Source organism: Aotus nancymaae, unplaced genomic scaffold (genome assembly GCF_030222135.1).
Source record: "Aotus nancymaae isolate 86718 unplaced genomic scaffold, 86718_ANA_hifiasm-v0.15.2.pri h1tg000058l, whole genome shotgun sequence".
Classification (NCBI taxonomy): Eukaryota; Metazoa; Chordata; class Mammalia; order Primates; family Aotidae; genus Aotus; species Aotus nancymaae.
The window spans coordinates 39,195,115-39,221,792 of NW_026988472.1; the positions used below are offsets into that span (position 1 = coordinate 39,195,115).

Here is a 26,678-nt window from a genome sequence, read left to right on the forward strand (position 1 = left end):
CAGCCTTGACTTCCCAGGCTTAAGCAATCCTGCCTCAGCCTCCTGTGTAGCTGGGACTACAGGTGCACACCACCATGCCCAGCTAATTCTTAAATTTTTTGTAGAGATGAGTTTTTGCCACATTGTCCAGGCTGGTCTGAAACTCCTGGCGCAAGTGATCCTCTTGCCTTGGCTTCCCAAAATCCTAGAATAATAGGCATGAGCCACTGTACCCAGCAGGGAGCCCCATTTAACTTGAAGCATGGTGATCAGGTTGGAAATAATGGAAAAGTAGCCAATACTGAGGGTCGATAAACTTCGTTGTCCTATGGAGGTGAATATGTGGAAATGTTTTACTGAAAGTCCCTATAAATTTGGGTAGATAACCAACCGAAACCTGTATGCCTGAACTAGATTAAATGTAACATCTCAAGAGTAGCGAATGTGTTGTCAGTTCCAACAGTACCGTTCCTGGTCTTTGTCATCCTTTGTCACCATGTTCCATGAATCTGTATTGTGTTTTCTCTGTGCGGAGCCTATAGCAGGTCTTTGTGGAAGGCACAAAGAAGAATTGCTGCTCCCCGGAACTCATAAGTGGAGAACATTGAAATGAATATTCTCCATTGTAATAGAAAAGGACAAGGAATTTCTCAAGACCAGAAAAACATATCAATTGGGATATTTTACTGTGCACATTGTCTTCTCTACTCTTTCTTAAAAAAAAAAAAAAAAAAAAAAAACCAAAATAACCCTCTTAAAAAATAACAAATAACCAAAAAGCACCATTTAAGAAGCATGTGATTAAAATAGGTGATTTCATGTTTTGTTTTGTTTTTAAAATGAGGGTTTTCTTCTGCATTTTGTGTGGTTTGGTGCTTTTGTGTGTATTACAGAGAAAGCAGAAAATAATGGGGAAATATTTTAGTACAGGAAGATGAGAACATGCAAAATGAATAATGAAAGACTTACCATTTATTCAGATAATGAGGATTTAATTTGCTTAAAGCTCAGGCATCTTAAAAGAGAATTTAGAATCTTAAGACTCCTGTTCCTCCCAAGACTTGCTATTAAACTGAAGTTAAAATGAATGAAAGAAAGAATGAATCTGAATGACAGCCAAGTACAGACTATATTGACCTTTTGCTTCACCAGACCAGAAATTACTCTACAAAAGGGTTAATCTTAATTGCATTGAATGAATCTGTCCCCACCTCAAACTAAAATCCCATTAAAAAAAAAAAAGGGTCAGTCTTGGTTTTCTGTCAGCAAAATCAAAGTATGTTCACGTTAAGTGGAGATGTTTGTCAAATAGCTAAGAAATGAAAGTATCTGTGAAATCCATATAATTTTTAAATTATGATATACTTAAGTAAATAGTTCTAAGAGTAGCAGAGAAAAAAATTGAACCTCAAAATTTGGGGAGCCTGATTTTCATCACACTTGTTTTTTCTCCCATTTGAGAAACTGTAATTACTTTGATTTGTGTTTCAAAAGAATTTTTACTTGTGAAGAACTGGAGAACTACTAGAAAACTGAACAATTAAGCTATGGATCCTATGCAAATAGATCATACCCTTTAAATCAGTACTTCTTCAGATACTGGGAAATGAGGACTCTATAAGCATTATCCTTGAGTATATAAGAAAAAACAGTTACAAAGTGAAGTTAACTCTTTTTTCCAGTCCCTTACAGACAGATGTATGAATAAGGAATTCATGGGTTTAATGAGAAGAGCAGGAAATATGTTTTTGAGTTTAAAAACATTTGATACAATGTCTCAATACTTTATTTGGAACAGCATGAATTGGAAATTACATCATCTACTTAGTCACTGAAGATATTAACTGTAAAAAACTATAAGTAAAAGGTGATGATAAACGGCAGGGAATATTCTATATGGGTGGTGTCTTTCGAATTACTGTCATGACTCATTTTATGTCTGATGTTCTTAACATTCTTATGACTTGGAAAAGGAAATAAAATGACAAGCGAATGAAAGCTGCGTATGATTTTTAGTAGAGAGGTGTTTCAAACCAAATCAGACTTTATGGAAAGACATCAATAATGTAGGGGAGTAGAATATCATTTTTTGCTACCTCAGTGTATGTTATTTTCTTAAAACGTTATTTTTTCTGGCTGGATGCGATGGTTCACGCCTGTAATCCCAGCACTTTGGGAGGCCAAGGTGGGCAGATCACCTGAGGTCAGGAGTTTAAGACCAGCCTGGCCAACATAGTGAAACCCTGTCTTGATATAAATACAAAAATTAGCTGGGCGTGGTGGCAGGTGCCTGTAATCTCAGCGACTAGGGAGGCTGAGGCAGAAGAATCACTTGAACCCGGGAAGCAGAGGTTGCAGTAAGCCGAGATCACGCCACTGCACTCTAGCCTGGGTGACAGAGTGAAATCCATCTAAAAAAAAAAAAAAAACTATATTTTTTCTGATTATAAAAGTATTAACTAGTTTGTAGAAACACTAAAAGTAAAAAGCACTGATAATTTAATCACCCTGAGGCAATCATTGTTAACTTTTTTTTTTTTAATATTTACTTTCAGTCCTTTTGCCATGCATTTTAAACTGGTTGAGATCATACCACACACATAATTTTTTTCCACATACATAATTTTGTATCTTTTCCACTTATATAAAGTCTCCCATGTCTTTACAAACTTTTTGTAAACATCTCTTTAAAGGGCTCTGTGTAATTCTCAGTTTTAAGACTCTAGATACGTAGAGGACCAGATTTGGGAGAACTGGAATTTGGTGTTTGCGTGGATTTCCATCAACACTATGTTTAAATCTACCATGTTATAGTTGCAAACACAACATTTTCTTTCTTTACAACATAAAAATAACATGGGAAAGCAATTTGGGCTTGTGGGCTGTGTAGAAGTAGACATTCTGCAAAGACTTGTTGAATTAATGTACTCCTATAGGATATGAACAGGCTTCCAGTTCTCCCTTCCTTACCAATCTTGAAAGAAGATGCCTTTAAGAGAAGCCTTTGGCAGGAGGCCTGGCTAATTCCAGGTAAAGGACTATGAATTCAGCTTTTCATGTCTAAGTATCTGGCAGTTATTTCCACTAGTGGCTTTAGAAATCTGTACTACATGAGTGGATGGTCTCATCTGGTTTCTTAACTGCTTTGGGAGGAGGAGTATCTGGCCTGGCAGTTTAGGATTTCTTCATCTTTTGTTGAATGGATGCCAAGCTTTGTAAAAGATGGCTTGGGGTAATTTTCTGTGGTGGTGTGTTTACTCCTGAGTATCAAAAGTTTCAATGAAAGAGTTTCTGTTCTCTGACAACAGCCCATTTTTCCCAGACACATGCCTTGTTGTTTTTCCATCATTGACAGTAGATAAGTTTGGGTGCAGCCAGAAGCAGTTGGCATGGACCCGCACTTGAGGGGCTCCTGGGATGGTCTTTCAGCCACTCACTATAGACACCACCTTACTAGAAGTTTTCTTGACTTGAAAGCTCTTTGTTCTATTAGCTTTTTCCTCCTGGGCAATGACTTCTATGGTGATGGCTGTTGCTTTCCTTCTATTTCCATTTTTCAGTTATCACTTTCCTCCGAGCATGACTGTGGTGCGTAACTGTCTTGTAAAAGTTGCTTCTTGCTCACAAGTCCCCAAGCAGAGGAATGGAGCAAACCTGCTGTTACAAAAAGTTGTAATTGAAACCGTCATTTTCTGTTACTAGAATTCATAAAAGAGGCATTATGATGATTGATTTTTTAATTCAGTAAAATTCAGTAACAGTAATAATAGCTAAGCACTTTACCTACCTAGAAAATCTGTGAGATCCATACTGTTATGTCCATTTCAGAAGAGAAAACTGAGGCATAGAGAGGTTAAGTAGCTTCCTCAAGAATGCATAGCAGTAAGTCTTAATACTAATGCAGTCTTACCACTAGATGCTGAAAGTGGCAAGGGTTTATTCGTTCCATTGTTACATCCCTAGTGCCTAGATAATTTGGTGCACTCAGGCCTTTCTCCATAAATCTAAATATTTTGTGGTGGATGTTGAGTTTCCTGTTGACTGAAGTAAATTAAGAATATTTAGCATCTCATGTGCAAGGCACATGGGCAGATACAAAGATTGCCAGGACCCAGTCCTCCTCCTCCAGCATTTATAGTCCAGTTGATTCAACAGACATAGAGAAGTAGCCATAAAGACAAGGCAGAGGGCAGTGAATGCTGTTGTAGAAATTCAAAGTGAGTTGAGTAGGAACATGGGGGAGGTGAGAGAGAATTCTAGCAGTTGACATCTAGGATATTTTCATGGAAGGCATACAGTATGGGTTTTCCCTCATTGTTGAATATGTCTTACTAAGTGGTAACTGGAGTGTCCTGAGCTTAATTTGATCTCTTTTGGAATCCCCATTCTTGAAGCACCTTAGAATCATCTTTCTAAATATTTTGCTATGCATCTGGAAGATGTATCAGATGTGCACCTTGCCTGGGTGCAGTGGCTCATGCCTCTAATCCCAGCACTTTGGGAGGTTGAGGTGGGAGGCTCTCTTAAGCCCATGAGTTCAAGACCAGCCTGGGAAATATAGTGAAACCCTGTCTCTAGAAAAAAATTTTAAAAACTAGCTGGACATGCTGCCGGGCATGGTGGCTCACGCCTATAATCCTAGCACTTTGGGAGGCTGAGATGGGCAGATCATATGAGGTCAGGCATTCAAGACCAACCTGACCAACATGGTGAAACCCCTTCTCTATTAAAAATACAAAAATTAGCTGGGCGTGGTGGCGGGCACCTGTAATCCCAGCTACTCAGGAGGCTGAGACAGGAGAATCACTTGAACCCAGGGGCGGAGGTTGCAGTGAGCTGAGATCATGCCATTGCACTCCAGCCTAGGCTACAAGAGTGAAACTCCATCTCAAAAAAAAAAAAATAGTTGGGCATGATGGTGTATCTGTAATCTCAGCTACTTGAGAGGCTTGCTTGAGCCCAGGAGGTCTAGGCTGCGGTAAGCTATGATGGCACCACTGCACTCCAGCCTAGGTAACAGAGCAAGACTCTGTCTCTAAAAAAAAAAAGTATACCTTACCTCTGGCTGTAGTTACGAAGCTTCTGTTATGAATAAGTATGTGGCTTGAACTCATTCTTTCTAATAAAAACAAAATATAAAAATGATATCATTGGGCGGGCGTGGTGGCTCACACCTGTAATGCCAGCACTTTAGGAGGCCAAGGCGGGTGGATCACAAGATCAGGAGTTCGAGACCAGCCTGGCCAACATGGTGAAACCCCATCTCTACTAAAATACCAAAAAGTAGCCAGGCATGATGGCGTGCGCCTGTAATCCCAGCTACTCGGGAGGCTGAGGCAGGAGTATCGCTTCAACCCGGAAGGCAGAGGTTGTACTGAGCTGAGATTGCATTACGGCACTCCAGCCTGGACAACAGTGTGAGACTCCATCTCAAAAAAAAAAAAAAAATCATTGCACCTTCTTAAGTAACTTGATGTAATATTCTCTGCCTTTTTCTGCAAAATAGAGGAGCCCAGATAATGGGGAAAAAAAGGAATAAATGTTATTCTTTGGAAATCTTTGGAATAGATGATGAAAGTAAAGAATGAGTCCTAAGATATTAAAGTCAGAACTATTTAGTGTTAGCGAGATTTAGATGTAGTCTTTATGGAAGCAGTATGTTATCTTTCAGAGCTGTAGAAGGAGTGTTTCAGATAAGACTGAGGTGAATGAACACAGCAGGCATCCCTGAGATGAAAAGCTTCTGGAAAAAGATGGATTTGTTCTCTGACTCACCTCATTAGATACTGACTACACCTCTGATTATTTTGTGGTTGAATTTTTTTTTTTTAATTGCATTTTAGGTTTTGGGGTACATGTGAAGAACATGCAAGATTGTTGCATAGGTGCATATGTGGCAGTGTGATTTGCTGCCTTCCTCCCATGGGGAGATATGTGGCATTTCTCCCCATGCTATCTCTCCCTAACTCCCCACCTCCCACTGTCCCTCCCCTTTCCCCCCAACAGACCCCAGTGTGTAGTGCTCCCCTCCCTGTGTCCATGTGTTCTCATTGTTCAACGCCCGCCTATGAGTGAGAACATGCGGTGTTTGATTTTGTGTTCTTGTGTCAGTTTGCTGAGAATGATGATTTCCAGGTTCATCCATGTCCCTACAAAGGACACGAACTCATCTTTTTTGATGGCTGCATAATATTCCATGGTGTATATGTGCCACATTTTCCCTGTCCAGTCTATCATCGATGGGCATTTGGGTTGGTTCCAGGTCTTTGCTATTGTAAACAGTGCTGCAATGAACATTCGTGTGCATGTGTCCTTATAGTAGAATGATTTATAATCCTTTGGATATATACCCAGTAATGGGATTGCCGGGTCAAATGGAATTTCTATTTCTAGATCCTTGAGGAATCGCCACACTGTCTTCCACAATGGTTGAACTAATTTACACTCCCACCAACAGTGTAAAAGTGTTCCTATTTCTCCACATCCTCTCCAGCATCTGTTGTCTCCAGATTTTTTAATGATTGCCATTCTAACTGGCATGAGATGGTATCTCAATGTAGTTTTGATTTACATTTCTCTAATGACCAGTGATGCTGAGCATTTTTTCATATGTTTGTTGGCCTCATGTATGTCTTCTTTTGTAAAGTATCTGTTCATATCCTTTGCCCACTTTTGAATGGGCTTGTTTGTTTTTTTCTTGTAAATCTGTTTTAGTTCTTTGTAAATTCTGGATATCAGCCCTTTGTCAGATGGGTAAGCTGCAAAAATTGTTTCCCATTCTGTTGGTTGCCGATTCACTCTAATGACTGTTTCTTTTGCCGTGCAGAAGCTGTGGAGTTTGATTAGGTCCCATTTGTCTATTTTGGCTTTTGTTGCCAATGCTTTTGGTGTTTTGGTCATGAAGTCCTTGCCTACGCCTATGTCCTAAATGGTTTTGCCTAGATTTTCTTCTATGGTTTTTATGGTGTTAGGTCTTATGTTTAAGTCTTTAATCCATCTGGAGTTAATTTTAGTGTAAGGTGTCAGGAAGGGGTCCAGTTTCTGCTTTCTGCATATGGCTAGCCAGTTTTCCCAACACCACTTATTAAACAGGGAATCCTTTCCCCATTGCTTGTTTTTGTCAGGTTTGTCAAAGATCGATGGTTGTAGATATGTTGTGTTGCCTCTGAGGCCTCTGTTCTGTTCCATTGGTCTATATCTCTGTTTTGGTACCAGTACCATGCTGTTTTGATTACTGTAGCCTTGTAGTATAGTTTGAAGTCCGATAGTGTGATGCCTCCCGCTTTGTTCTTTTGGCTTAGAATTGACTTGGCTATGTGGGCTCTCTTTTGGTTCCATATGAAGTTTAAGGCGGTTTTGTGGTTGAATGTTCAGTATCAGGATACCACAGCCTCACAAGCAACTTTTTTTTTTTTTTTTTTTGGCCATTCTTATTGACATTCCTAACCAGAAAGAGGCTTACAGGAAAAGAAGAATATGTGGTAAAATATACATAACTTTTTTTTTTTTGAGACGGCATTTCACTCTTGTTGCCCAGGCTGGAGTGCGATGGTGCAGTCTTGGCTCACTGCAACCTCCACCTCCCAGATTCAAGTGATTCTCCCACCTTAGCCTCCTGAGTAGCTGGGATTACAGGCATGTGCCACCACGCCCATCTAATTTTGTATTTTTAGTAGAGATGGAGTTTCTCCATGTTGGTCAGGCTGGTCTCGAACTCCCGACCTCAAGTGATCCTCTCGTCTTGGCCTCCCAAAGTGCTGGGACTACAGGTGCAAGCCACCGCACCCGACGCTTAGCTATTTTTAAGTGTGCAGTTCAGTGGCATTAAGGACATTCACACTGCTGTGCAACCATCACCACCATCCATCTCCAGAACTTTTTTTATCTTGCAAAATTGAAACTCTATACCTGTTGAACACTCCCTCCCTTTTCCCTACCTACCCCCCAACCCCCCAACCCCTGGCAACCACCAGTCTACTTTCTGCCTCTAATTTTGACTACTCTAGATATCATACATAAGTGAAATCATACAGTATTTGTCCTTTTTGTAAGTCGCTTATTTTTACTTTGATGTCTTCTAGGTTCATCCATGTTGCAACATGTGTCAGAATTTCCTTCCTTTTTATTATTATTATTTTATTATTATTATTTGAGACAGAACCTCACTCTGTTGCCAGGCTGGAGTACAGTGCCACGATCTCGGCTTACTGCAACCTCTGCTTCCTGGGTTCAAGCGATTCTCCTGCCTCAGCCTCCTGAGGAGCTGGGACGACAGGTGTCTGCCACCATGCTCAGCTAATTTTTGTATTTTTAGTAGAAACGGGGTTTCACCATGTTGACCAGGATGGTCTCAATCTCTTGACCTAGTGATCCACCCGCCTTGGCCTCCCAAAGTGCTGGGATTACAGGCATGAGCCACCGCACTCGACCAGTTTCCTTCCTTTTTAAGGCTGAATGGTATTCCGATGTATGCTCTAAGTTTTTTTTTTTTTTTTTTTTTTTTTGTTTGTTTGTTTTTGAGACAAAGTCTTGCTCTGTCACCCAGGCTGGAGTGCAGTAGCATGATCGTGATTCACTGCAACCTCAACTTCCCGGGCTCAAGCGATCTTCCCGCCTCAGTCCTCCAAGTAGCTGGACTAAAGGCGTGCACCACCACATCCAGCTAAATTTTTTAGAAATTTTTAGCAGAGATGAGGTCTAACTGTGTTGTCCAGGCTAGTCTCCAACTCCCGAGCTTAAGTAATTCTCCTGCCTTGGCCTCCCAAAGTGCTGGGATTACAGTCATAATAAGCCTTTTAAGTAGCAGTTTTTGGGTTGAAAACAAAACAACAAAACACTATTGCAAGCATTTACCTCTTTTCCGATTGAAACTATTTTGTTTCCTTTCCCTAGGCTGAAAGACAGAAAAACTCCTCTGTAAGTTTCTGCTGGTGAAAGATATTTCCCATTTTTGTCTTCAGCTCAAGACATTTTTGGAGACATTTGACTAAACTGTTTGCTTTAAATTTGTCAGATTAGAGAGATGTTTTTTCATATGTGTCAAGAGTTTCTCACGTGTCTATGTTTTTACAAATGTTTTAGTTTTCAAATGGTAGCTTGATTGGTGTTTTAACAGGAAGCTAACTGTTCAGAATGATTACAGGCCCATAATATTTCCACTAAACGTTTCGACACCAGCATCAGAGCACTGAGAGACACCTTCACTGTGATTCTTATTAGGGTAGATTCTCCGTGATGCTTCCCTGAGCCACCATATCTGTCTCTCTGACTCTCTAAATCAGAGTCTGAACTTAGTATTATTCTTTGCACCTGATTGACACCCAGTAACTATGTAGCATGCATATATGTGGACTCAAAGGCCTAACAGAATTGGAAATTTTTCTATCATATTCAAACCAATTCACAATCACTGATTTATCCCTGTAGTGACTATGAACTATGAACTGCCTTTAGATAGGCAGTCTAAGTATCTCTCGAACCTTAATTTCATCCTTAATTTCACTGCCTTAGGTGGATTATTGTGTCAACCTCCCCATTGTCTCATTGGCTTTTGCATGTCCTTGCTTTTCTTCTTCATTCCTCCCAGTACCACCAGATCGTCTGTCTTAAATTCACAGATTTGATTGGGCCATACCTCTGCTTAGTTTTTGTGACTACTGGTTGCCTTTAAGACAAAGCAAAAACTGTAATATTGGCCCTAACTTATCTTACTGGCCTCTGAGCCCAAGCAGCTCTCCAGTCACCTCCCTTCAACTCCCACTGGAAATCCCCACACACCCGATGCTTTGCTGGGAAGTCCCCATTCCCTGCACACATACCTGCCTTGCTTCTTGCTTTTCTGTGGGTAGAATACCCTTTCTACCATTCTCTACTTGGCAAAATTTTACCCATCCTTTAGAATGTAATGTAAGCTGCACCATTGCTGTGAGGCTTATTTTCCCATGAACATTTGTTAATAGTTCTTTATTTTCTTGTTCTATAGGTGCCTTTATTGTAGTGCTTATCCCTTTGTACTTTGATGCTCTGTTAATTATTCTGTTTCTGCCACTATATTTTCTTTTTAAATTTTAGGGTCAGGGGGTACATGTGCAGGTTTGTTACATGGGTATATCGCATAATGCTGGAGTTGGGCTTCTGTTGAACCCATTGACCAAATAGTGAACATAGTACCCAATAGATAGTTTTTCAATCCTTGCCTCCCTCTCTTCCTCCCCACTTTTGGAGTCCCAAGTGTCTGTTGTTTCCATTTTTATGTCCCTCTGCACCCACTGTTTAACTTCCTGTAATAAATGAGAACATGTGGTATTTGTTTTTCTGTTTCTGTGTTAATTTGCTTAGGATTGTGGCCTCCAGCTGCATCCATGTTGCTGCAAAGGACATGATTTCATTCTTTTTTATGGCTGTGTAGTATTCCATGGTCTATATGCACCACATTTTCTTTATCCAGTCCACTGTTGATAAGGATGTACGTTGATTCCATGACTTTGTTATTGTTAATAGTGCTTCTGCTGCTAAATTTGGAACCCATTAAAGATCTAGGACTCTGCCCATCTCATCTTTGTAGATACAGTATCCGGCTTAAATTGCGGCTCATGCTGAATGAAGTAATGAATGAATGAGTGATTTAATCCAACCTTCATTTTAGAGGTATAAAGAAAACTGAAGACAATGTGGCTCTGACCTCAGGTATCTCTTACACATAGAAATGTTATGAGCCAGTGTGGGATATGTGTCAGTCTGTATGTCCCACATGTTCCTGAAAGCTGGTACTTTTAGCCAGCTGGACCTTAGTGAATCTTAAAGGTGAGATGGGATTCAAATATATTGGGAGAGGAGGTGTCATCTGCAGGTAAAGGCCTGGATTATGTCATGATTGAAAACATACAATATTTTGGATCTGAAAGGATCTTTGTATGCCAATTGAATTCATACAGCTACTTTATAGGAAAATTAGGACTTAGTCCACATGTGTATAAGCGTGTTTCATGATAAAGCACTGGACAAATAAAACCCCAACCAGCTCTATGATACTCATTCCAGCCATGTCATCTTTCTCTCTCCCTTACACACCATCTTAAACTTTCAAAATATATCTAAAAGTAAGACATTGTTAATCAAAAGATAAAAAACTAATCTTCTAGTAGGAGGAATGTTTATGATTTCCTTTTATCTGTCATAACAACAGAAAATAGTATTTTAAAGCATGATGGCGAACTGTGTTTTGCCAATGTGGTATATGAAATGGAAATTTACTCTGGCTCGTTCATCCTCTGTGAATAAGATGATCCTACAACAAAATAGCATGCAGGCTCCTCTCTCGGGAACAGTGGGGGTAAAATATAAACAGTATTTTTATATACTGTCAGATGTTTAAAGGGCTGCCTTCCATGATTTTAATATTGTCTGACTGTACCTTCTCCACTTCATTGAACACATTAGTAGGTTTTGATCCCATCTTTGACACTGCATTTCTCCATCATGAGAAGTCCCTACTAAACATTCACAGGGTCATTTTGCTTCAATGAAGAGAGTCTTACTCCTCCTGTGACTGTCATATGCTTCTTTCCAGTTTTTTAGAACATGGTCTCTAGAGGTGTTCAAAAAGCAAACAAATGAACCAAATGATCAGATTTTGACAGAAGTTAAACTACATGAAAAGTGATAGAATTTGACTCAAATTCTGCTGGTGTACACAAATTCACACATGTCCCTCTGTGTGTGTGTGTATGTGTAATATACAAATGTAAAACAGACTTCATCTGTATGTGTTCAGTAGAATGATAAATACTAAAGTTTTTTTGGACAGATTGAAAGAGTAAACCCTGAAAGACAAACAAATATAGAAGAATCTAACATGGGACCAGGTGTTTTATATTCAGAGAAAGTTTCTCATTAGTCTTGAGAGCTCAAAAGAAAGATAGCTGTTGGGAGACACGGCAGGTTGCAGCAGCAATTAGAAGTAAACGCTGAAGTTTCTTCCAAACTTTGGGAATTTATACGAACAGCTATTAAGAAGTAGTATATATTCTGATTGCATTGGTGTAGGGGTGTGTAAGGGGTGATGGCGGAAGATGATTAAAAATTGAGTCTTGTGGGAGATCAAATGAAGCAGGTGGAATCTGGGGATAGGATCTTTGTCTAGAAAATTATTGAAATGGCTAGTGTGGTGGCTCATGCCTGTAATCCCGGCACTTTGAGAGGCCAATGCAGGAGGATTGCTTGAGCCCAGGAGTTTGAGACCAGCCTGGGCAACATAGTGAGATTTTGTTTCTACTGAAAAACAAGATTAGCCAGGCATGGTGGTACATACCTGTGGTCCCAGCTACTTGGGAGTCTGAGGTGGGAGGATCACTTGAGCCCAAGAGTCCAAGGCTACTACAGTGAGCAGTGATTGTGCCACTGTACTCCAGTCTGAATGACAGAGGAAGACCCTGTCTCAAAACAAAAAAAAAGAAAAGAAATTATTGAAATAGTCTCCAGGATGGTAACAAGGCTCTAGACTGGAATCAAAGAGGAAGGAGATAAATCTGAAAGCACAGGCTTGGTGATGGATTGGATATCAGAAGGTGCAATAAGAGGTGAATTTCAAGTCATGACTCTTAGGAGACAGGATAGGCAAGAGAATTTAGGAAGGGGGAGATGATGATGTTCACTCAACTATTCCATAGACTACTCATTCTTGTGATGTGTTCATGGGTGCCACAAGAAGTAAGAATTCTGTGGTCAGATAAGTTTGGAATATACTGACATAAAAGTTAAGGATAAAGTTAAACAGTAAGTGAAGGACTTTTCATAGCCTTTAATATGCTATGATGAATTGATTAGACCGAGTATGCAGTGTTTGCCAAATTTATCAGATTATGGTGTTAGGTGTTTTGGAGATTGTGTCAGAAAGGGAGGGGACACTTCGGAAAATGATTTCAGAACAAGAGAAATGGGGTGTGTTTGTGTGTGTGTACACATACCTGGGTGATAATGACCTATCCAAGTGAGAGTCTTTTGATCATAATAGATATGGAACTTGAGAGAATGTGAGACAGCAGACTAGTATGATGAGTATTTGGAAGTCAGGCAGAGAGATGTTCACCAGAAACATAGCTGAGATTAGATTCTTCTTTATGGCAACCAGTAATTAATAGGAGGACAGGTGATGTGTGTTGGGGGTTGAGATGAGGTGGACAAGAGGGAGCAAGGCAAGGGCAACAGACGCCCAGGAAGATATCCCAGACAAATGTGGTATTACCAATAACCAGGTCGGAAAGAGCTGGTGCATGGCAATGATTGAAACAGTGGAGCTCTAATCTAGGAGGTATAGAAGTTGTCTGGTTTGTCAAGGAGGACATCTCCTCTCTGTGTGCCTGTTGTGATAGGTGCTAATGCTAGGGCAAAGCATGAGTAATGGTATCCCAGTACTCCCTGCTCCACTCAACAAACACTTCACTGATCTCTCACTTTGTAGGGATAAGAGAATAATGAACATTTAGGTCCTGCTCTCAAGGTGGGCACTATTTCTGAAGAAAAAGGGTAAGAAAGGTAGTTAAACTGCTAAGTGTGATATACTTCATTGATTGATTGATTGACTGACTGACTGTAGAGACAAGGTCTTGCTATGTTGCCCACGCTGGTCTCAAACTCCTTGGCTCAAGTGATCCTCTCACCTCAGCTTCCCAAAGTTTTGGGATTACAGGTGTGAGCCACTGCCCCCAGCAAGTGTGATATCCTTGACAACTGCTTTTACAGCAGCTATGAATCTGACAAGGTCTTTAACTGTGATTTGGCAAAGAGGTTTAACATATTTGAATTCTCTAACTTTTTGAGGCAACCAAGGAAAGAAACATCATATGAGTAGCTCTAAGTCTTAAGCCCAATTTCATCATCAGAAAATTACTTTTTAAATTTTATTTTTCCTTGTAACCAAGTTTAAAAATAGACTGGGAAGTACACCCCTTTGGAGAAGTTGGAATTGGCATACCGGTATGGGAGGTGTCACAAAGGTAAACACTGGCCCTGGAATGGAACTACAAGTGTAGTTTTTTTCTTTTAATGGACTATGCTTTTTATTTTTAGAATTTTGAGTTATGTTTTACTCTGGCATATCTTCTATTGTTATCAAATAGTTTAAGCTAGGCCCACCAAATGTGGACAAGATGATAGTTTCTAATATAAATTTCCTCAGGAGCAGAAAAGGCTTCTGGAAGCATACAAGGCACCCCATTGTAAGGACACTCCTTTGTGCTAGTTCTTTTCTGGCTCTGACTTGAGCTGACTCAGAGGGCTTTTGCTCTGCACCTACCACTCCTCGCTGAGAGCCAAGAAGACTTTTCATAATGCCATCTGTCATAGGTATTCATGAAGGGGGCATGGAAAAATAAATATAAAAAGTTTATAGTGAGTTTTAATAGTTTAGGGATCTTTCTGAATTATGGTAAAAAGAACTGAAAAGTTATAGATATGGTCATATATAGATAACTGTTTTATCCCTCCTCCTGTCACTGTGTCCTGTAGCTCTCCATATCCCATATATGAGCAGGATTTGGGATAACCATGTGGAATGGTTGGGCACTGCTCAGCACACCATTCTGGAGAACCAACCCCACAACTGCAGTTTGAGTGTTTGCTTTGATGTTCACCATTCTCCTGTCTTTTTTTCTGCTTTCCTGCCTCACACTGAATGGGCACTTAATAAATCTGTTCTGAACAGAAAGAGAAGGAATACTGTCAGATACCAGTGTGTAAAAGGAATGCCATCAAAGAGTCATCTTTATCTTGTTTGAAAAGTCATCTCTTGTGTTTGGCTTTGTGTGAGTGAAATGGTCTAGTTATCTATCTGCTGTTTGAAAAGTCATCTCTTGTGTTTGGTTTTGTGTGAGTGAAATGGTCTGGCTCTGTGTCCCCACCCAGATCTCATCTTGAATTGTAATCTGAATTATAATTCCCATGTGTTGGGGGAGGGACCTCGTGGGAGGTGATTAGATTATGGGGCAGTCCCCCCATGTTGTTCTCACGATAGTGAGTGAGTTCTCACGAGATCTGATGGTTTTAGTAGGGGCTTTTCCCCACTTCACTCATTCTTCTCCTTCCTGCTGCCACGTGAAGAAGGACATGTTTGCTTCCCTTTCTGCCATGATTGTAAGTTTGATGAGACCTCCCCAGCCATGCTGAACTGTGAGTCAATTAAACCTCTTTCCTTTATTAATTACCCAGTCTCAGGTATATCTTTACTAGCAGCATGAGAATGGACTAATACGGTGAGTATTTGAGTATTCTGTATGTATAGCTTCTCAGACCACCATCCTCTTCTATAATAGCTGCCAGAAAGCCAGGCCTCTGGACAGGTGAGCTTCATCATCTGCTAGAATGCAGGGAGCTCTCTCTGTCTCCTCCCACTACCCATTGAACCTGGCTGCCTTTGTGATACGAGAGTTGTATGTGGTATTCTTGGAGAGGAGATTTTCAGAGATGTGGCTTAAACGTTATTCTCCTTAGCATTGTCCTATAATTGGAAGCTTGGTGTTTGCATGTGAATTGGAATAAAGTAGGAGAAGGGATTTTATATTCTTGATTTGAGCAGGATCTTGGTCTCACACTCTATAGTCACAAAGAGAAACAAATACATTAGTCATTTGGAAACTAGATTCCTCTGGACTCCAGTCCAGCGATTGCCTTTCCTGTAAGCATTAGTTTCTTCATTTTGGCAGAGAAAAGACAAAAAATTAGTTGTTCACTAACTGAAATCATATGGTGGTATCTGTCTTGATGCTGTACCACTGGATTTTGTACAGCTAGGAGTACATATGATACTCCCACTGTACACAAAAAATCTCAAAATGTTTATTTAGTGCTTTTGGCAAGAGAGCAAAAGGGAGAGGTAGTTATGTTATTAAATGTTCAAAGGAATGAACTTTCTGAATTATTGATTTTTTAAAGTTAGGTTTTAAATGGAGATAGGGATGTGGCAAGAGAGACAAAAGTTGACAACAGCCTGGTAATTACGATGTGTAGAAATAGATCCATAGCAATATAGATATCGCTCTATCCCTTCAACCATATGCACATCCTTTCCCAGACCAAGCAGATCTGACTAATGTGGGTGTGTGTACTGGGAAGTCTTTAGCTGCCTCATAGAAGCAAGAGAAAATAATGGGCTAAGTTAGGGAGTGGAACCTGAGAGTCTGTTCCATCCAAAGTCATATGGCAAAATGGGTCTGTTTGCAGGTCCCTTAGGAGGTGAATGTGCTGTGTCCTGGGCATGTCAACGCAGCCCCTAAGTGCATGGCTGGTGTTTGTCGTGGACAAGCCACCTTCCTCAAGGCACCCAGGGGAGCAAGAACTCTGTGGAGGAAGCCAAAGGGGAGAATCCTCCTCTCCAGCCACTGCAAGCCTAACATCCCTCTTCACTGCCTGCTAGGTGGAGGAGAGATGTATGGATGTGATTCCTGATTGTTCTGTCCACTTAGCCCTATGGTGTAGCTGACCTTCAGTTATCCATGACATACCTGTGTACTGGAGCTAGACATTGTGTTCATGAGGCATGCCCTTTGAAATGTGGGATTCTATTCATTTTAAGCCCAATTGACCAAAGATGTTTTCAGAGGTAGAGGGAGCTGGAGGGCTGATGGGAAAACAATAATTCACTACCCTTTGTCTTTGCTCTTGTATATAGGGAAGGGCAGGGTCTAAAGGTTCTCAACCAGGGTTGTTTGGAAAGGTGCTTGGTGTTCAGGGTACATGCAGTGACTCGGGGGCACTATAGATTTTGAGTGGGTAGTGGCAAGGGTTGCCAAATGTCCTTTAATGTGTGAGCCAGTCTTCTACAATGAAGAAACACCTCACCTAAAATGCCAGTAAAGGGAAACACTGAGGAGAAACAGGGTTTTGCCCCCTCTGAAGGCTCACACAGTCATGGGAGTCTGCCTGCTTAGCCTTCCGGGCAGTCTGAGCCCAGAGAGGCTAAGCCACGTTTCGTTTCCTTCCTGCCTCCCTGCCTCCCTGCCTCCCTGCCTCCCTCCTTCCTTCCCTGTTTTCTTCCTCCTTTCCTCCCTCCCTTCCTCCCTTCCTCTCTCCTCTTTTCTTCTCCCCTTCCTTTCTTTTCCTTCCTTCTCTCCTTCTCCTTCTTTCTCTCCTTTTCCTTCCTTACTTCCCTCTTTCTTTTTCCTTCTGTCCTCCTTCTTCCTTCCACCTAGCCACCCCTACAGTGGTCAACTATCCTCCCCCATGTTTCCCTCAGTGATGTTGTCACATTGTCTGATCTAATGTACTCAAGTTCCTCTCTCAACTGAGTCATGTAGTAGCAATGACAAGTTCTTAGACCAGTGAGAATAGAGAAGGTAGATGTGTTTGGTGGGAAAGGAGAGGGAGAAGGAAGGAAGAAGAGTGAAAAAGATGTAATATAATTTATCTAGGTATGAGAATAGGCCCCTGAGTCTTTAATCCAAGAAAAGGCATTTGATTAATACCAATGGACTCCCTCCCACATCTAGGTCAGTGGTTCCCAAATGTGAGTGTGCACCAGAATCCCACAGAGGGTGTGTTCTGAGAGACTGCTGGGAACTATCCCCTGAGTTTCTGATTGAGAAAGTCTGGGGCGGGGCCTGGGAAATTGCTTTACTAACAAGTTCTCAGGTGTTGCTCATGCAGGGACCACACTTCTCTAGGTCTAGGTTCTAGAGACAAGAGAAACACTTGGCCAATTCCCATCTCCGGAGCACCAGTAGGAACAGGCTGAGATGGGGAGAAACTTTGCCGTTCTAGACTTTTAATCTTGGCCCATGAAGGAGAAGAGAAGATTTGAGGGCCAGCACTTCCCAGAAGATGAGGATAATATCAGCTTCACCATCACCCCTATTGCTGGGATCCATGCAGAGGCCAATGTGCTGTGTTTTCTGAAATAGGAAGGAAACAAACCACAGTGAGCTTTGCTTTTTTGTGTCCTTCTGTACCAAAGTAAGTGCGTTGAACTGGTGGCCTTGCGTGATGTCTGGTAGCTTGGACGTTTTGGCAAGCCAGGATATCAAAGATAACAGGCAACACTTTCTTTTGTTACTAAAGAAGGGGAAGTTGTAAAAAATGGGTAACCTGTTGAAGATTTCTCTAAAGGAAGGCATCTGGTTTAATGCTCAAACTGTTACATGTGTCCTTTTATTTCAGGAAAGCAAACAAAGTCAGGAGTGGGGACAGTGTTTACTATTGCCTTTCCTGAATTCTTTGTTCACTGATAGCAGAAGCACTGATTGTTTTTGTTTTCCTCTTCCTAATATGTTAACAATAGTAATGCTTTATTCCAGCTCCAGAAAGGGAAAAACAAATATATTGGCAGGGATGCTGCTGGAAGTGTGAACAGGAATGTGAATGAAATGAACACTTTGAGAGCTATTATTTTTACTATCGATACCTGATTTTTCAAAATAGTTCTAAGAACAGTTTTTCATCAGATTTGACCTGATGCCAGAATAACATCAAGCTTTTTTCATCCCTGATGTTCCCCTGGAATCATAAAATGTTATTAGTTTGAGTACTTAGCGGCAGTTTAGAGGTGGCATATTATTTTGGGTTTCATTTTTTATCCAATACAGAAGGCCCTGCGGCACTAAATAAAAATGTCACCGTGTAAAATGTAAAGGCTTTCTGTCACAAATGTTTTTAAAAATTCATGAAGGGCTGAGGATTTGATTTATACCCTTTCTATGATTTATTCATATTTAATGTTAGGTTCAACATTGGAAGCATGAAGAACTTTTTCAAATTAAAAACTGGTGAATCAGTTTTATTTGAAGAAAAATTCCACCATGCCAGTTTTTGAATTATGCAGTTCATTCCTCTTCATGTGTTCAAGGGCCAGAGATGTTTGGTTTTCACAGTGGCTGAAATTCTCACTGGCGAAACCCTTCATTGTTGGGGGGAGGTTGATTTCCCCAGCTATATGGTTGTGACAGCTGTTGCCCTGGTATCAATAGATATTTTCCCTCAGGCATTAATCATGATCATACATGTGTGGTAGCAAAGGGGAAGAGTGGGAACAGACCTCGCCTTGGGAACCATTGGGTCTGTGTGTTTGTTTTTGAACTGCTGAGTTGCCTGCGTTTTCAGGAACATCTTTAGGCAGAGATAAGATCCAGTCTTCTCTATGGATGGTTCATAAATAATGATAATAGAATTAGCCACAAATGAAGGAAATGAAATGAACTAGAACTCATAATCTTTCTTTTTTTAAACTAGTCACTGGAAGCATAGGGTCTGAGACATTAGATTTTTTCCAAGCCTTGGAGGCTTAAAAGACTGTAGAGAAAAGACCTTCTTGGTGGACTTGTTTTTGCCTTTGGGGCAGGCAGGTAGATCTGTCTAGAGGATGTGAGAGTATCTCCCCATTCTCTGGGAGGCAGGTGGAATTGTAGATGACTAGACAGAGATGCACTAGGGTATGCTGTCCTGGACATCCTGACTTCTGCCTGTCCGTCCACCTGCCTGCCCATCCTGCCCTCCTGGGCCTCCATTCCTGTATCCCTTCCTTTTGATTTCTTCCCTCCTACTTCCATTCTTACCACTTGCAGAGACTTTTTAGCATCTCCATTGGGCCGACTATTGTACCTCCATTGATCGAGTCAGCTTCTTATAAAATGAGGGGAACTATGCCTATTTTCTTTACTAAAAATAGTCAACCTTTTATAAGAGCATCAAGGAAGAAAGAGAATAAAAGCTACTGAGTGCCTACAAGGATAAAGGTCTTTTTACCTAGTTTTCTCTCTTGTTTGTCATTGAGGATCAAACCTACTAAAGGGTGGCAGCCTGTACACAGAGCAGGGCATAAACCAAAGAGTGTGGCTTTTTAAACCAATTTTGAGCATTTTGTCATTATGATCTGGATCTTATTCCTTTGCTTAATGGAAACAATTATCTTGATAAGTAAAATCTGTTTTTCCCCTTAGACTATTGGGAAGAAGTTACCTGCAACTACAGCAACTCCAGACTCGTCGAAAACAGAAATGGACAGCAGGACAAAGAGTGAGTTTCCTTAGTTACCTATTTCACATTTAAAAGCATTTAGGGATTTCAGAATAACAGAAATGTTTTTTAGAAATCCATACATAACCTTGATAGTTTTTGCAAACACATCGGAAAAGTGTACACAATTGTGTTTCATTCAGTCCCCATCATTAGGGTGGGCACAAGTTAGATCCATAACTCTTGGTTTTTTTTTTTTCTTTTCCCTTATTACAGAACGTGGTTCTCTCCTGCTATATGTATCTCACTCATGTGCAGAGCTAGGGTTTATCCATATATAATGAAAGCATTTTGCACAGTTAAGGTGGCTGAAAGATTTTAGAGAGTGGCAATTTAAGTGCTTTAGGGATTCATGAGCCTTCAGGTCAGAGAGGCCTAACCACGTGACCAATATTACTTACCCTTTACTTCCCACCAGCATCTTCAACACAGCTCTACTTGAATAGCTCTAGATACCACTGCATGTCTGCAGGCAGGAGGCTCAAGCCTTTTTGGAAGGATTAGGTAAATGAATGAGAGGGGTTAACTAGAACAGTGCTAGCCAATAAAATATCATGTATGAGCCACATATGTAATTCTAAATTTTCCAGGAGCCATGTTTAAAAAAAAAGGAAAAACAGTTGGACTTAATTTTAATGTATTTTAACTGAATATATCCAAATATTATAATCGCTACATGTAATCTACATAAAATTGTTAAATGAGGTATTTTCATTGCTCTCTTCATGTGAAGTCTTCACAATCTCGTATGTATTTCACAGGCATAATATATCTCAATTTGGAGTAGCCACATTTTAAGTACTCAGTAGTCATGTGTGCCTAGTGGCAACCATATTGGAAAGTGTAATTTTATTTTTTTTAGTATTTTCTTTTGAAAAAACATTCTTGTGGTTACATGTAGTAGGTGTTTATATTTATGGAGTACATGAGATGTTTTGATACAGACATGCAATGTGTAATGATGACATCATGGAGAATGGGGTATCCATCCCCTAAAGCATTTATCCTTTGAGTTACAAACAGTACAATACACTCTGTATTTTAAAATGTACAATTAAGTTATTATTGACTATAGTCACCCTCTTGTGCTATTAAATAGTAGGTCTTATTCATTCATACTATTTTTTTGGACCCATTAACCATCCCCACCTATCCCCCAGCCCCTAACTACTCTTCCCAGCCTCTGGTAACCATCCGTCTACTCTTTATGGACAGTACAGTTTTAGAGTACTTCTGGGGTCCAAGAGGGGCTTAATGTGCTTGAAAACAAACACAGTTCCAAATGCTTAGCTCTTCTAAGCATGTAGGAGAATCCTGGCTCCAGCCCAAGCCTTGTTCAGTCCTGAAAGAGTCTATTAACTACATCTACATACCTGGCCCTCTAGGAGCAGCATGGTGGGGGATGGGTTACTCATAAGAGTGGGTTTACAGGGGCTGGGTGTTATGTTTTGGCTGAGAGTCAGGAAGCCCATATTCTAAGACCAGCTCTGTTATTAGCTAGCCATGTGAACTTGGGCAAATGATTTTATTCCTCTGGCCTTCCTCTTCATCATCTGCATTGTCTGTGAAGTCAGAGGGTTATACTAGAGAAAACCCCAGGATTTGTCCCAGCATCTTCATCCTCTCATTCAGTTCCGAAAGCTTTATAACTCAGAGGGGAAGGTTTCTGCATTCAGAAAATTAAGCAGCTGATGGAAGAGCCAAAAGGAAAATGTGAACAATTTAGTAGGAACATGAGAAAGATGTCTTTGGGTATAGATGTTAATATGCCTGTAAATGGTAGCAAGTCAGGAAGGGGAATTACTACTGTCAGCGAAGCCTTGAGGGATGTTTATTGACAGACTCTTCATAGACATCAGGATAAGAATTTCTGCAGTTGGGCTGGGCGCAGTGGCTCACAGCTATAGTCCCAAAACTTTAGGAGGCTGAGGCAGGTGGATCACTTGAGCCCAGGAGTTTGAGACCAGCCTGGGCAACATGGCAAAACGCCTAGCTGGGCACAGTGGTGTGTACCTGTAGCTCCAGCTTTTCAGAAGGCTGAGATGGGAGGATTACTCGAGCCCGGGAGGTTGAAGCTGCAGTGATTGCACTGAGGTCACACCACTGCACTCTAGCATGGCGACAGAGTGACACTCTGTCTTAAAAAAAAAAAAAAAGAATACATGCATACATACATACATACATACATACATATATACATATATATATATATTCTGCAGTTTCACCCCACACACTCTCTCCGGTTGTCAAGAGCAAATTCTGGGGTAATTGTTCTTCCACGATTTCCATTTAGTACCACCCCAGGCACTAGGAAACCCCCTAAAAAGCCCCTTTCACTTGAATCATTTCCTGCTTCAGGATTTTGATGCGATACCTATGTTTAGGTAACAGGCCACAGAGTAACTGAGCAACTACATATTAGAAATGACCCTGAGCTTGGAATCTGAGCAACCTCCTTCCCTCTACCTTCTGGCCAGAAGACAAATCTATGACAAAAATTGCCCAGCAGTGTAGAAGAGGGTAGCTCCTTCCTGCACAGATGTCTGTCTCCTTAGCATGCTAAAATACTAGCTCACATCAGGGTTAAGAATTGTGATGATTTTAAAAATGTTCGTATGAGTTGGTATTTTCTGAGTGAAAGTGCAACTCATCTGATCAGGATTTATTTAAACAATTAACATTATCATCCCCACCCTCTCGAAAGAAAAGCTTTTATGACATTGAAATTCATCAGAAACTCATGCTGGGGAACAGATTGGCATAATTTTCATAACAAGAGGAATACCATCTAAATATTCATATTGAAGTGCCCTGAGGTTCCTCCAGCTTGCCACATCTGGAGTTTCCCTCTTTCTTATTATAATTGATGCAGATTTGTGGCCTTGTGGGATAGAAAAACAGCCCAAAGAAAGAACTATTGAATATTTTTCTGAACAAATAGTTTAGTCTTATAGATTCAGAAGATGAGTTGAACTGGTGGGTTGGGGAGAAAAATCCTTGACAGAATTTGTACAAGGGCACATCAGGCTTCTGCATACATTATGACTGCAGGACAAAGGCTGTTTTCCCTGCTAAACCTTATCTCACTTCCTAACTGGACACTCATACCACCTTTGCAATCCCTTTGTTCACTGACTTGCTTCTTGGGAGTTGTCATCTGTGATGGTGACAAATGGTACCTTGTTGCTCTTGTCAAATCATTGTTCCTTTTAGGTTGATATCCCCACCACACAGCCTAGAAAAGTGCCATGGATTCAGGGGGCACCTAAAAAGTGGTAGTTGAGCAAATGGAGAAATATAAATGATTTATGATTTGTCAGGCTCTAGATTGGACAGTCTTTTAAAAGCTATTAGCAATATGCATGGTGGCTCATGCTTGTAATCCTAGCACTTCACGGGGGCAGAGGCAGGAGGATCTCTTGAGCTCAGGAGCTTGAGGCCAGCCTGGGCAACAACTAAAAAAATAGAAAAAATTAGGCATGGTGGCACATGCCTGTGGTCCCAGCTACTTGGGAGGCTGAGGCAGGAGGATCACTTGAGCCCCGGAGGTCAAGGCTGTGGTGAGCCACAATCGTGGACTGCAGTTTGGGTGACAGAGTGAGACCCTATCTCAAAAAATTTATAAAAATTAAAAAGCTATTAACCATTGGTCTCCTTTGCCAAGTGTTTATATACATGTATATGTAAGCCCCTCACAATGAGACCTTAAACACAATGGTAAGAAACGTCTTTCAAAAGTATGTTTCAAGCACCTGCTTTAAGAGCCCTCTGCATGGAAAACAGTTCCATTCACTATAAGAAAACAGCACATAATGTTTCTCTTAAAAAGTATGCTTAGATTTAGCTCTAAAACATGTATATGTAAACCCCTCAAGCACGATGAGATGCAATGCTAGAAACATCTCTCAAAAGCATGTTTGAAACACTTGCTTGCTAAGTTTTCTGCTTGGAAAACAGTTCCATTCGCTGTATGAAAACAGCACATAAGGCATCTCCACAGAAGCAGGTAGATTTAGCTTTTAAAGGTATATATGGAAACCACATATAATGAAACTTGAAACACAATGGTAAGGAACCTCCTTCAAAAGCATATACAGAACACCAGCTTACAGAGCTCTCTGCTAGGGAAACAGTTCCATTTACTGTTAAAAGAAAAAAAGAAAAAGAAAAAAGACACCTTAGTTCCTGTAAGACTCTTGAGCTTGTTCTGGGGTCTGAGTGGTTAGCAGTGCTTGCCCGTGTTCCTTGGCTTGCTGGTGTTCCTTGGGACTTGCCAGACCCTCTCTTCTTACCAGCCACTGCTCTCCCAATCAGCCTAAGACTGTTACCAGTGGAGGGTGTCCAGGTTCTTGGCGTCTTGAGCAAAGAATTGGACAAAGCGCACAAACAAAGCAAGGAAAGAATGAAGCAACCAAAGCAGAAATTGATTGAAAATGAAAGTACACTCCACAGGGTCAGAGTGGGCCCAGCATAGGGGCTCAAGAACCCTGTTACAAAATTTTCTGGGGTTTAAATACCCTCTAGAGATTTCCCATTGGTTACTTGGTACACACCCTATGTAAATGAAATGGTGACCCACAGTCAGTCTGATTGGTTGCAGAAAAGTTTGATTGGTGGCCCATAGTTAGTCTGATTGGTCGAAGTGAAGTTACAAAGTTACACTACTATGCCAACATCTGATTGGTTGCAGAAAGCAACTAATCAGAGATAATTTCATTTTTCCATCTGCCACGCAGAAAAGGAGGAGTATTTGTCTCTGGTCCTTTTGTTACTTAGGTGTGGAAAGTTGGGGCTTTCCTTTTGATTTAGTTCTAGGAAGTCAGTGTGAATCAGCCTTAGGTTCCCTGCCTCCAGACCCTATTCTGCCTCAAGACCACCAGGGACAAGCCTGTAGTCTGATGAATTCAGGTTTATTGGCTCATTGCGACCAGGGAGACTGCACACCAGGGGACATGTGAATGTCACACCAAGCGAAAGAAAAAAATAGTCATTACAGATTTTGAGAAGGGGTGGAAATTAGTGAAATGTAAATAAAATGGTGTTTTGATAGGGTCAGTGCAAAGCAGGCCTGTGTGGCAAGGGGTCAGCATCAGGTCTTGACTGTGAGGTGGATTCAGGTCCTGTTTCTTTGGCAGCTACCAAGTGAAGATAAATGTGCAGTGCTGTGTCCAGAAACTCATGTGAGGTGCTGCACTTGGGCTGGAAATAAAGACTGCTTCTCTGGATCAAGTGACTTAGTGCCTTCAGGCAAGAGTGGAATGTTTCATTCTTCCTGATACAATTTTTTTAAAAACCAGGTTTCTGGTAGTTTGTCTCTAAAATCACAGACTTTGTCAGGGAGTGAGAAAGTAGGAGCACTCAGAGAAGGGGATTGTTAAGGACATTTTGCAACTACTGCATATGCTTGAGAGAAACACTGTTTCCTGATCACTTTACAGGTGGCCTTACCTGTGTCTGTTATCCCAGCCTCAATTATGGCTGGGCAGATTGCTACCTACTCAATCTGGCTCATTTTTGCTTTCTCATCACATGTTTAAATAGGAAAAAAAAACATAAAGCTCAACTCTCTTGTGTTGGGTTTTCCTCAGCCTCATAATATATAACCAGGAACTATTTGATCCTATTTTTTCAGCCTGAGTGTTTTTGCTCACATATCCTCACCCAAACTCACTCATTCTTGGGCCTGGGGATTTGGGCACATCCAGTTTGCAGCATCTTTCATATTCACCCCTCTAGTGCCTCCCATGCCTGCCGTGTACTGAAGCCCCTCACACTTAAAGTCCCAGCAATACCTACCTCTTCCTAAGAAGCACCTTTCATCACTTGCCCCGCAACACAGACATCGCTGTCTGGATTCAAAGTGGGAGCCTTCTCAGGAGGGTGCCCAACCTACCCGTGTGGCTTGAGATCTGCATTTCAAATACAGTCGTCTTGGAGAAAAAGGTTATCTCCCTTTGTGTTTTCCTGGTAGGTTTTCTTTCACGAGAAGACTCTCCAAGGAGCTTCTTCTCATCATAGCAGAAGATTATACCATTGAGAGGAGTAGTGATCTAGCCTCTGCTCCATTGTAGAGACCAGAAGGGCTTTGCTTGTCAGATTTTCATTTCTTCTTTTTAAAATATACTTCTCTTTTAGAAGAGAGTAAACTGTGTCATAATTAATACTTGTGAAATAATTTGAAAGTCAAATTCCCAACAGTGTCTGAGACGGAAGGTGGTGGTTTGGAGTTATGGTCAGCTTCTCCATAAAGCAAGGTGCTGGATTGGCGTTGGCAGACATACTGATGGATACATCGTGTTTCATTTCCCTTTCTAAATTTAAATGTAGACCAGGGCTTCTTCACCTTGGCAGTATTGACATTTGGGCTTGATCATTCTCTGTTGGTGAGAGTTGTCCTGTGTTCATTGTAGAATGTTTAGCAGCATCCCTGGCCTCTACCCACTAGATGCCAGTGGCACTCAACCCCCATTTCCTGCCAAGTTCTAATAAGCAAAATTGTCTCCAGGAATTGCAAATGTTTTCTGGGAAGCTCTAGTTTCAAACTGCTGGTATAGACTGTAGTAAGCCCCACGAAGGGCATTGTGGCATCCCTGCTGCCTGGCATGCAGTAGACACTCAGTTGTTATTTACTAAATAGATGACAAGCCTAGTATGTATTTCACTACTCCTCACTAGCCCCAGATCCTCAGAATCTGACCCAG

General features: G+C 41.0%; 1 protein-coding gene across 13 annotated transcripts in view; it reads left to right on the plus strand.

Annotated features, from left to right (window-relative positions):
- Nucleotides 1-26,678, plus strand: part of SH3KBP1 (SH3 domain containing kinase binding protein 1) — a 384,957-nt gene that overhangs the window by 246,098 nt on the left and 112,181 nt on the right. For all 13 annotated transcript variants that reach the window (XM_064364467.1, XM_064364472.1, XM_012434029.3 and 10 more), the window contains one exon: nucleotides 19,902-19,977. In XM_064364467.1, coding sequence (XP_064220537.1) covers nucleotides 19,902-19,977 — 76 coding nt within the window. The remainder of the gene's footprint in view (nucleotides 1-19,901; nucleotides 19,978-26,678) is intronic.